Source organism: Taeniopygia guttata, chromosome 28, assembly GCF_048771995.1.
Source record: "Taeniopygia guttata chromosome 28, bTaeGut7.mat, whole genome shotgun sequence".
In the NCBI taxonomy this organism is placed as follows: domain Eukaryota; kingdom Metazoa; phylum Chordata; class Aves; order Passeriformes; family Estrildidae; genus Taeniopygia; species Taeniopygia guttata.
In genome coordinates, this window is record NC_133053.1 from 2,782,715 (window position 1) to 2,793,692 (window position 10,978).

Here is a 10,978-nt window from a genome sequence, read left to right on the forward strand (position 1 = left end):
CCGAGCCGCGCTGCCGGAGCTGCCCCGGTCGCACGGTCCCCCCCGGTACAGCCCCGGTACATCCCCGAGCTGCAGGGAACACTCCCGGCCCCGGGAGCTGCCGGATAACCGCGAGGGGCTGGGCAGGCAATAACCAACACGGAGCTGGGGCTGAGAGGCGTCTGCAGGACGGCAGCTTTGCCTCCAGCTCTTCTCCATCCCAGGAGTGAAGTCTTGACCACTCAGCCATGGAGCACTCACGGCCGGGGGTACTGGGCAGGAACAGCCAAAACAATGGGGCCATAGGCGCCAGTCCCCACCACGCTCCCCACAGGGTGCTGCTAGCTCCTCCCAAAATATTTCTTCCCATATCCCGCTCACTCTCATCCACTGGGGGATTTGCAAATACGGCTCCTATGGTGCAGAAATTTGGCAGTGTGGTGCCCATGGCACCCGCAGGCTCAGGAGCTGCTGTTGATCTGGCCACACAGAGCCAGCAAAGGCAGAGGGCACATGGGCACAGCCACACAGGTTTGGGGTGCACGGAGCAGCCCCCCAGGAAAGGAAGGAGAAGCTGGTTGTGAACAAGCAGCCGGGGCTGCTGCTCCATACCGGCCAGGCCGGGTGACCTTGGAAGCCATTTGCCAGGCCTGAATAAAGCGACAATAATCCTATTCACCTTTTAGCCTCATTTCCTAAGGCAATAAAGCACATGCCCTCGCCTCGTGCAGTCCCAGGTGTCACTCAAGCCCTGATCCCATTTGCACGACTCCAGCCGAGGGAAGTTTTGCTCATTACCCCTCTGATGAGCTTTGTGCAGCAGGGGCAGGAGCCCCAGGCAGGCGCTTTGCCAGGGCCTGGGCCCTGCCCTGGCTCCGAGGCCGCTCACCCCATCCCAGCCGGGTGAAGTGCCAGCAGCGCCCCGGGCTGGGAGCTCACCGCAGTCTGCGGAGCTCCCTGCAGCCTCCCGAGCTGGCATGTCCCAGCCAGTTCAGTCTGCGGGCTCAGGGCACACCCCACTGGGGTCAGAGCAGCTGCAAGGGCACCCATCAGCTACCACTGAGCAGAGGCAGGCACTGCCCAGGCAGGTCTGCTGCCTGCAGAGGACAGAGAGGGCAAACACCCTCCCCATGCAGGCTGAGACTGAGTGTTGGCCACAGCTCCAGGGCAGAGGGACTGAATGTTGCCTGGGAAGGGCAGAGATGCTCTCCAGACCAGAGGCAACCCTGCCCAGACCCTCCTGCCCACTCTGCAGAGGGTTACTGTGAGATCCACAGCTGCCCTGCAGCCCCAGGAGAGCAGCCAGCCCATCCACCACCCACTGCTCCATGCTAGTCCATGTCTGACACAAATCCCTTGTAGCCAGGGCACAGACTGGGCACAACCGCACTCGTGCATCACAACCCATCCCTGGAAGAACTTTATTAAATAGTGTCCAAAAAAAAAAAACAGAAGCAGAAATACTCAGCATAACCCCATCCCTCCCAGCTAGTTAAAAACCACAAACACACTATCCCCACATGCCCAGTGCTGGTGGCTGCTGGGCAAGTCTCCCTGGTGCCCCTCTCCCTGTGAACACAGCTCCAGCATCATGGGCAGAGAAGGCAAAAGGATCATGTGGGGACAACCCAGATGGCTGCAGGGTGAACCCTAAAAGGTCTTGAAAGCCAAGACAGCACTCACATGCTGCCCCCCACTAAAGCAACCACTCACTACCCCCACAAGCGCCCCAAACTGCTCCTACCCTGTGAGGCTGAAGAGAAGCTGAACATACTCAAACGAGAGGCAGCCAACATCAGGCTGGTTGTCATTCCTCAGCCAGGCAGAGCCACCAGCACCTCAGTTTCTGTGGCTTTGTGAATGCCCCCTCTGTACCCATCCCCCAGGAAGTTTATAAAACAGGGGGTTTAACTTTTCCTACAAAGACAGCGATGGGATTTCCTTTGCAACAGCAGAACAGTCTCCCTGCGAGGTAGAGAGTTAATTTCAGGGCTGACAGATCCTAAATTCAAACCAGTTTGTTCTAGTTGAGGTAAAATTCAGTAGTTTATAGGAAGTTTTGCAATGCCAGAGGGCCATCAAGATTCCTCATTGCCGGAGTCATCCTCATCACCATAACAGCTCTCTGCTTCCTCCTCCATCTCATCATCCTCATAATAGTCATCATAAAAGAGGTCTGAGCCCTCATCTGGGGCTGGAGTCTTGGTCTTCACACAGTACTCAGCTAGTGTGGTGGGGACCTTCACTCCGTCGCGCTCAGCGTCCACCTTGGTGCCCAGCACTTGTTTCCTGGAGGGTGAGAAGTGGGGGTTGAGAACAGAGCTCTGCAGCCCAGCCCTCCAGAGCCCGTGTCCCACAGGATCCCAGCACAGCCAGCGCTGCCAGGCCAGGCTCAGCACGCACCTGATGATGTCTGTGTACTCCCGGTCCTTCCCTTTGCTCTCCTTCCACTTGCGGTACATCACGGAGGCGTCCACGTTGGCCGGGGAAAACGTGTTGGGCTCATTCAGCAGCGAGATGACACTCAGCAGAATGGTTCTGGTGTGGATAAACAGGAGCAGGTCAGAGCTGAGACAGGTCAGCAGCACCCCAGCAGTGCCAGCAGCCCCCCTCTGTCTGTGGGAACGCCTTGTGCTGTCCACAGCAAGAGAGGCCCAGCAAAGAGGAGCAGGCCGGGCAGGGGACAGCAGCACACGGGCTGTTGGGCTTACACTCATCCACACACAAGCTCTGGCTGTTCTTCAGCCCACCCAACAGCCTGAGAGCCTTCAGCAGCCCCCTGGCACCTCCTGCAGGCTTTGGGAGCAGGAGGCTGTGCCCATCCTCCCACCTTCCCACCCCTGCCCTTGGCTGAGCCTCCTGCCCGTGTCCCCCAGCCCTCACCGCACGTTCTGGGTGGGGTTCCAGCGCTCTGACGGCAGCTCCCCACTCTGAGGGTCATCCACGGGCGGGTGCAGGATGGAGATGCAGACATCACCTGTCTGCAAGCACAAGAGAAACAGGATCCTCAGGAGCTGCTGCCCCAGGATCTCCTCGCTCGCTCTTCCCTTTGGCTGAGCCAGGTGAGGTGACCAAGCTGTCCCCTCACTCAGTCCCTCAGGAGGGACACAAAAGTGGACAAGCACCCCATGACTGCCAGCACTGTACGGGTCAGGCTGCCCAGTGCCCAGCATGCTGTGCCCTGCTGTGGGCCCCAGGCACATCGCTTGCCCTGCAGCCACTCTTGGCACAGGCACAATGTCCCCAAGCGTGGGAGCCACCAGGCCTGCAAGCCTGGCTGACCTGGACCCTGCACTAGGACAGCAAAGGGCTGTGTGAGCTCATTAGTGGCATTCCCTGTGCCAGGCACACATCGCCAAAGGCACGGAGTGTCCAGTGCCAAAGGCTGGCATTTGCATCCACAACAGAGGCACACGTGTCCACTGACCGTCCAAGAGCCTCCTCGCTGCCCCAGGGGACCTACCTCGTAGATATTGGGGTGCCACATTTTGGTGAGGAACCTGAAGGCAGGAGGAGAGTAGGGGTAGTCGATGGGAAAGCGGAGACGAGCCTGTAGGGGAACAATAAGGAGATGAGAACATCAGCTTGTGAGAAGGAAGGGACAGAAACCACAGAGCTTCTGACAGCTCTGGGAAAAAGGAACCTCTGCCAAGCCCAGCTGGGCACCTGCTGGGACAGAGCCTCTGTGCCAGCCAGCTCTGTGGGCAGGGCACCGGCCCCGGGGGCACCCTCTCACCGCACAGAGCGGGGTGAGCAAAGGGTCTGTGACCAGCAGCAGCTCCTTGCCCCCCATTCTGCCCATACCCCCCATCCAGCAGGGCCCACGGGTGCTAACCCAGTGCTCCCCAGTGCAGAGGAACCAGCAGGAGCTGGTGTGAGCCCCACAGCAGCACACGGAGCCAGGCAGAGAGTCCGGGTCACCCCCAGAGCTGCTGTCAGGGACAGACCATGGCTGTGCCACTGGAGGAAAGGCTGTTTACCCTTCAGAGCTCACGGGAAGGAAGCATCAGGTGTTTGGTGCTCTGATGAAAACACCAAATCTAAAAATAGCCTGTCACTGCTGAGAAGAGACCCAGTCCAAACTGGCCGCAGCGCACAGCTTGGGGGCTAAAAATAAAATCACATGAAGCTCAGGCTGCAGCCCAGGGCTCCAGCAGGGACACGCAGCCACCACCAGCTCCTCCCACAGCTGCCAAACCCACAGGGCTGAGATTGGCAAAGAGGGGTTCCCTGTCCATCTCTGAGCGAAGCCTGAGGGGGCACAGGGACCTACAGCAACATCCCACAGTCCTCAGAGACTGCCCCAACCCACCAGCACCAGGAATCCAAGAGGATGGGGGCAGCTTCTCCCTGTGTGCCTGCACAAATTCCCAGTGACTGATTCAGCTTTCAGCTGTTTCCAGGCCCTGGGAGCAAACTTCCAGATCAAGACTCAACACGACAACTCCCGAATGCTTCTGGCTCCCCCAGTTCACGTAGAAGAAAATCCAGACACTGGATCCGTGGCACAGGACATGGGATGGGAAGAGGAAAAGTGCAGTGGGGGATGTGTTGTGTGTGTGGAGTGCAGGGCAGTGACACTCGGCCCCGTGCTGGGCTCTGGCCAAACAGCTGAACGTGGCAGAATAATCCCCTTTGTTGTGTCAGAGGGGATCAGAACAAAACCGGCCAAGGCAAAGCGATGCCAAAGGGGGCTTGGACAGCAAGAACCCCACCCTGCAGTGTACAAACAGGCTGGTGTCCCCACAGGCTGGAGAGGACTCAGCCCCTCTGCTCTCCTCATGCACAGCCTCACCAGCACCTCAGTGCTGAGTTTGGAAGCTCTCAAGCACACAACAGGAACAAGAGTGGCTGAAAAGGTGAGAGTTCAGAGGGTCTCACGCCAAAATGTTATGGGAAAATAAAAACCCTCTACTTCAGTGGAGAGATGAAACCTGGCTCCGAAGCATCAGCTCTGCCAGCCCGGGAAAACAAACACAGCTAACCCTGGGTGACTCACCCTGTGCATCCCCACCCTGACAGCAACAGGATGAAAACACTCCGCGGAGCAGGAAGGATGAGAAAGAGGAAGAAAACAGCTACCCCAAGTTGCACAACACCTGGGAAGAGCACACACACATCCTGCCGAGGGGAGGGGGGGACTGTGCAGTTAGGCTGCCAAACACCTTCTTCCACCTCAAACCCCAAACAAGCCACGACATTCACCGCTCCCACCCTGGGCTGGCTCTGCCTTCACTCGGGGGACTTTTGTCCCTTCCCTCGGATCCTCTCCAGGAGAGGGAACCTCAGCGACCTGGAGCCGCTGTCCTGCACCCTCAGACCGGGGGAACAGGGGGGTGCTTGAGGCCATTCCAAGAGGGTCAAATGCTCCTCACAGCGAAGGGGACCCTCGGTGGTTTGGCAGCAGCTCCCAGCGCACCACCCCAAAGCACCAGGGGTGTACCCAGCTCTCCCTGACCCTCAACTCGCCCCCCAAGCCCGGGAGCAGCTCTGTCACGACCCCCACACTGACGGGGTGTCACTCCTTCCCAAAACACACCCCGACACCGCCTGCTCTGCCTTCCCCGCACCTCCCCGCCGCTCACCTTGAAGTAGCCGCCCTCGTAGTGCGTGTCCGGGGGCCCGAAGATGGCCACGTCCCACGTGTACAGGTCCCCTTCGTCCACCAGCCCCACGCGGAACCCTTCCACGGGCTCCTCCTGCAGCCCCTTCAGCTCCAGCAGCAGCGCCTTCTGCGAGCTGGGCACGGCGGGCCGCGCCATGCCGGGGCTCGGGGGGGCGGCGGCGGCGGTACCGGAGCCGCTGGAGTCCCGGGAGGGGCGTGGCTGCCCCGGTACCGCCCCGCGGGTGTCGCTGACCGATCAGAGCGCGGGGCGGCGCCGGTGCTCCCGGTCGCACCGATCGGCGGGCGGCTCGCAGCAGGCAGAACCCGCTCGGTGTGCGGTGCCACGGCTGTGTGACAATCCACAGCGCTGCCGCACCGGGAAAAGGGGAGAATGAACAGCGCCTCCGGTATCCCCGGCTCGCACCTCCCTTTGTGTCACATCCCGTCAGCTGTGTCTGCGTCAGGAGCTGCCTCACCCAGACCAGCACCGCGTCCTGCCTGCAGGGAGCAGAACATCCGCCCCACACAACGTGGGAGCCCGCGGGGATCCTCCCACCGGCTCTTCCACAGTCCTGCACCCGCTGCCAACACTAAACCCCGGGCACGGAGCGTGCCTCAAGGATCTGGGCACTCCTACAGCTCGTTCTGGCACTTCATGATGCCAGGAGGTAAGAAACTGGCCACTAAAAAAATAATAGAAAAGCTTTAATGTCTTACAGCAAACCAGGAATTGAACAGTATAAATAACGATCAGACAAGTTTAAATAAATAACCCCTGGCCTGACACGCAGCTGGTGCCAGGGGAAGGGGATGTGTCTCATCCAGAGCCTGCACTCCACATCCCAAACCACCTTAGCCCTCCCCAGCTGGCCCTGTGCAGCCACAGCCCAGCCCCACACTTTGTTCCTCTGGGTCATTTCACTGCCCAGAGCAGCTCCGTGGGTCACAGCCTCCACGTCAGTCCTGGACAACCCCTGAAAGGGCCAGAGGAGCCACGCAGGGACACGGAGCTGCTGGGCACCATCAGAGCAGGGCAGGCAGTGTGGAAACTGGGAATCTCCCGTTGGGCACACCAGGGCTCTCCAGCCAGCGCCCCGTGCTCACCGTGCAGCTCGGAGCGGGGCCCCGCAGGGCCGGCAGCGGCCGCAGCCAGCGCTGCTCCCAGCCAGCATCACTCCACGGGCTTCACCTTCGCTATGAACAGCGCTGTGGCTTTCCTCAGGAACTCCTCCCTGCTCATGGAGGAGCCCAGCTTCCTCTCCTGCAGCGCCTGGTCCATGGCCAGTGCCAGCCTGTCGGGGCCCAGCCGGGAGCCGGCCTCCAGGTAGCGGGCGGGCCGTGAGCCGTGCCCGGCGCCCAGCGCGTCCTCCAGCGCCCGCAGCACGGCCTGGCACAGCCGGCTGTCCGCCGAGTCCCCGGCGCCCAGCACGGCGAACAGCGCGTCGGCCTTGGCGGCGAACTCCAGCAGCACGCAGCAGGTGAGGACGCCGTAGCGGAACACGTCGAACGGGACGGCCTCGTGGTCGCGGCACCGGACGCGGCGCAGCAGCTCGGCCGCCGCCTCGGCCGGGGCCGCCCCGCGCTGGCAGATGCGCCGCAGCAGCTCGCTGTAGAGCCGCCCGTCCACGCCCGCCGCCCGCCGCCGCCCGCCGCAGCCCAGCACCTCGTAGGCCGCGCCGGCGTTGCTGTCGAAGGCCGTCCTGTCGCGACAGGGCACAGACACAGACCGGCGGCCTCGCCCCCCGTCCCCGCCGCCCCCCGCCGCCGCCGCCGGCCGCACCTGTGCGAGTGATGAGCCAGGCACACGTACCACAGCGCCCGCGCCAGGCGCTGCGGCGGCCCCGGGGGCTCCGCCGCCGCCTCCGCCAGCACCAGCCGCTCGAAGTACTCGGCCAGGAAGGACACGGGCTCGGCGGGCCGCGCCTCCAGCACCTTGAGCAGCGCCTCCCGCACCATGGCCGTGACGCCGGCTCGCAGCAGGAAGTCCGCCGCGCTGCCCTCCGCCGGCCCGCCGCCCCCCGGCGCTGCCCGCCCCGGCTCCGGCAGCCCGCTGCCCCCCGCCGGCACCGGGGCGGCGGCCGCTCGCCGCTTCTCGTACGCCGCCATCTTGGACCGGCACTTCCGCCCGGGCCGGAAGTTTTTGTGCCGCCATCTTGCACGCTGGCAGCCAATCGGTGGGCAGGGAGGCCGTGCGAGAACGCCGCCATTGGGCGAGGCCGCAGCAGCCATCTTGAGTGTGGGCAAAGGAGCTGCGTTATCCACGCGGCTGGCGCCGTGGCCGCCATGTCTACTGCGGGCAGGTGCCCCGCCCTTGGCAACCGGGCGGACGCCGCCGGTGTCCCGGGGCCGGTGAGGGGCCGCGGGACCGGGGCCGCCCAGGCCCAAAGAACACTTTGCAGAGGGCTCGAACGGAAACAGCTCTTTATTGGAGCAGCCGTGCCACCCGCCCGCCGAGCCCACGCTCAGCCCGGGGCTGCCTCGGACCGTCTGTTGTGACGGACGAGCGGCCTTCGTGCTCCCGCCCGTCCGCCGGTGCCCGAGCACCGGGCCCAGCCCGCTGTTCGGTGCCAGCCCGCGGGGATCCAGTCCCTGTGCTGCCTGTGCTCATTGCCCTTGCAGCTTTGCCTCCCGATGCAGCTGCTCGCCCTGCCGGCCCTCCTGCTGGCCAGGGCCCGGGCGAGGCCAGCGGCAGCCGGGGACAGCGGGGACACGGCTGGAGGGCCGGGCCGCCAGCCGGCTGCTCCCGCTCCCAGGGCAGCTGCTACCGCGATCTGAATCGTTTCCACAGACGGCGAGACACGGCAGCGGTCACGATGAGCCCCAGCAGCGATCCCGCTGTCCCCAGAGCAATGGAGCTGGAGCTGGAGGAATCTGCGAACACACGGAGCTGTTATTGCAGCCCGGGCGGGAAGTGCCGAGGGGTGATCGAATCACAGAATTCACAGCACCACCGGGCTGGAAGAGACCTTCAAGATCATCAAGTCCAACCCATGCCCCCAACACCTCAACTAAACCATGGCACCCCCAGCTCCAACTATGGCAGGGACAGAGGGGCTGCAGCCCCACCCCGGCGATGTGGGCAGGGGTCTGCAGATCACCAGCACCATCCAGCACTCACATCCACTCACACCAGCACTCACCATCCAGCACCATCACCTCCAGGCTGGCCATCTGGGCCTGCTGGCCGAGCAGGACGCACTGGTAGTGGCCCTGGTGCCAGGGCTCGGCATGGTCCAGCCGCAGCGCGGAGCTGCTGCCCTCAGACTCCTCCCGGTACTGCGAGAGGGCCGCGGGGGTCCGGAGCCAGCCCACCGTGGCGTTCCCGGTGCACCGGGCCTGGCACTCAATGCGCAGGGCCCTGCCCCGCGTCCCGGTGGGAGGCAGCGACCAGATCTGCAGGCTGCAGGTGGGCACTGTCCCCACAGATGGCCCTGGCACCGCCGTGCCAGAGCCAGGGAGGGTGCTGGTGGCCACACGTGCCATGGGGCTGCCTGCCATGAGGTCCTGGGGCACAGAGGGCTCCGTGGAGGGGGGCTTGGTGACAGCAGCCAGAGTGCTCCCAGTGCTGGGCTCCCGTGCTGTGGTGGCATCACCTGTAGGGACACTCCCTGGAGGGAGTGCTGTGGTGGCCACGGGCCTGGCTGTGCTGGGGCTCCCCGTGGAGGTGGCCACGGCTGCTGGCTGCTCCACCACAGCTGCAAACACACAGAGGCCTTGGTCACAGGTGACCTCGCTGCAGCCCCAACCTCCTCCAGTCCCTGGGCACAGCGAGCAGGAGCAAAGGGGCACTGCCAGGTGGGACAGGGAAGGGGATGGGAGATTTGGGAATGGTGCAGAAGTGGCTGCTGCTGCTTGGCAGAGCTGTTCCGAGGAGCACAGGGCACTGGGGGTTGCCTCCAGGGGATGGGGTACATGTGGGTTGGGGTCCCAGCCCCTCCTGGCACTCACCCTCAGCACTTGCCACCAGAGATGCCACTCTGGTGAAGGTCTCCTGCCCGACCTGCAGCGTCACCTCGCACCTGAACTCCACCCCTTCTGCCACCTCTGTCCCTGTCACCGACAGGGTGGAAACGATACTGCACAGCTCCTCCTCAGCCTCCTCCTCGCAGTCCACGTTTGGTTTCTGCAGCAGCTGCTGCCCCCGGTACCAGGCCAGGCCCAGCCCGGTGGGAGGGTACAGGCGCACGGCCGAGCAGGTCAGGTTGGCAGCGTGTCCCGGGCGCAGGATGTGGGGAGCTGCCTCCAGCCTCAGCGTGTCTGGGAGGGCTGGAAAGGAGTCGAGGGTGATTTTTGGCAGCACAGCATAGCTCAGGAGGAAAGGGGCTGCCCTGGGGGTCCAGGGCTGTGCTGGGAGGCTGTGCAGCGCTCACCGTAGACCTTCAGCGCGACGGTCGCCTGGTAGTGCTGCCCGTGGCAGCTGCCCTGGCAGATCTTGGTGCCCTCCGTGGCCACGGTGGCGTGCCTGATGTGCAGGATGCTGTGGGTGGAGAAGGAGGAGATGGTCCCCAGGGCGGTGTCCAGCCCCCTCCAGTCCACCTTGCCCCCTGCACAGGCCAAGGAGCAGTTCAGGTCTGTCGAGCCCCCAAAGGGCACCAGCGGCTGCTGCGGTGTCACCACCAGCCTGTCAGCGGGGCGACCTGGGCAGGAGGAAAGTGCAGGCTCAGGGGAGGGGACAGCAGCGACCTGGGGACAGGGTGGCTGTCACAGCTCAGCGACAGCGAGCTCCTGGGGCTGTAGGGCAAAGCCAGGAGAGCAGCACAGAGGGGATTGGGGGATCAGGGTGGCTCTTGGCCCCGTGGCACTCACCGCTGCAGCCCCACAGCGAGCCGAGGAGGAGAAGGACAGGAGCCGGCTCCATCCCCCACAACAGCGGGGTTGGTTTTCCCTTTTCTTCCTTCCCCCTTTCCAGGGAGCGCTGGCCGGGGCTGTCTCCTTCTGGCCGCCGGCTCCAGCCTCAGCCCTTCTTAAGCCCTTTAGGAACCGCCCCTACGAGCACCGGCCCCAGGACCTCCACAACTTCCCGCCCAAGGGGTATTTCCAGAGGGAGGTTTATGATTTTCTTCCAGGCTCGGCTCTTGCACAACACCCAGCCGACGGCCAAGCTGGCAGCCCCCCCAAACCTGGGAAAATCCCTGTCCCAAAGGGTCCCCGTGTGGCTGCAGGGGCCCCATCGCCCCACTGGGGAGCCCTGCACAGGCACTTGCACTCCAGGATGTGGCTCAGATCCAGCTGTATCCCTGTTTTTGGCAGCCTACATCACTCCCCCAGAGGCAAACCAGCCTTTCCATGACCCCAACAGCTGCTGGGGACACACAGCTGTGGAAAGGGCCCTGTGAGCCCCTGCCCCAAAAGCACAGCCAGGACCCCGTTGGCGAGCTGATTATTCCTGTTTAT

The 10,978-nt window shown here is 63.5% G+C and overlaps 3 protein-coding genes across 3 annotated transcripts; all 3 read right to left on the reverse strand.

The window, feature by feature from the left end:
- Positions 1–1,372: 1,372 nt before the first annotated feature.
- Positions 1,373–6,013, reverse strand: CDC34 (cell division cycle 34, ubiquitin conjugating enzyme). Its single transcript, XM_002196303.7, has 5 exons — positions 5,565–6,013; positions 3,443–3,529; positions 2,863–2,960; positions 2,383–2,517; positions 1,373–2,268 (listed from the first exon to the last, which is right to left on the reverse strand). The coding sequence occupies exons 1-5, from the start codon at positions 5,739–5,741 to the stop codon at positions 2,058–2,060; spliced, it is 708 nt and encodes a 235-aa protein (XP_002196339.1). The 5' UTR covers positions 5,742–6,013; the 3' UTR covers positions 1,373–2,057.
- Positions 6,014–6,272: 259 nt separating this feature from the next.
- Positions 6,273–7,726, reverse strand: TPGS1 (tubulin polyglutamylase complex subunit 1). The gene is made up of 2 exons (XM_030256595.4): positions 7,365–7,726; positions 6,273–7,284 (listed from the first exon to the last, which is right to left on the reverse strand). The coding sequence occupies exons 1-2, from the start codon at positions 7,688–7,690 to the stop codon at positions 6,756–6,758; spliced, it is 855 nt and encodes a 284-aa protein (XP_030112455.4). The 5' UTR covers positions 7,691–7,726; the 3' UTR covers positions 6,273–6,755.
- Positions 7,727–7,988: 262 nt separating this feature from the next.
- On the reverse strand, positions 7,989–10,493 carry MADCAM1 (mucosal vascular addressin cell adhesion molecule 1). The gene is made up of 5 exons (XM_012571220.5): positions 10,391–10,493; positions 9,955–10,221; positions 9,533–9,850; positions 8,725–9,279; positions 7,989–8,455 (listed from the first exon to the last, which is right to left on the reverse strand). The coding sequence occupies exons 1-5, from the start codon at positions 10,440–10,442 to the stop codon at positions 8,346–8,348; spliced, it is 1,302 nt and encodes a 433-aa protein (XP_012426674.4). The 5' UTR covers positions 10,443–10,493; the 3' UTR covers positions 7,989–8,345.
- Between the last annotated feature and the right edge of the window lie 485 nt (positions 10,494–10,978).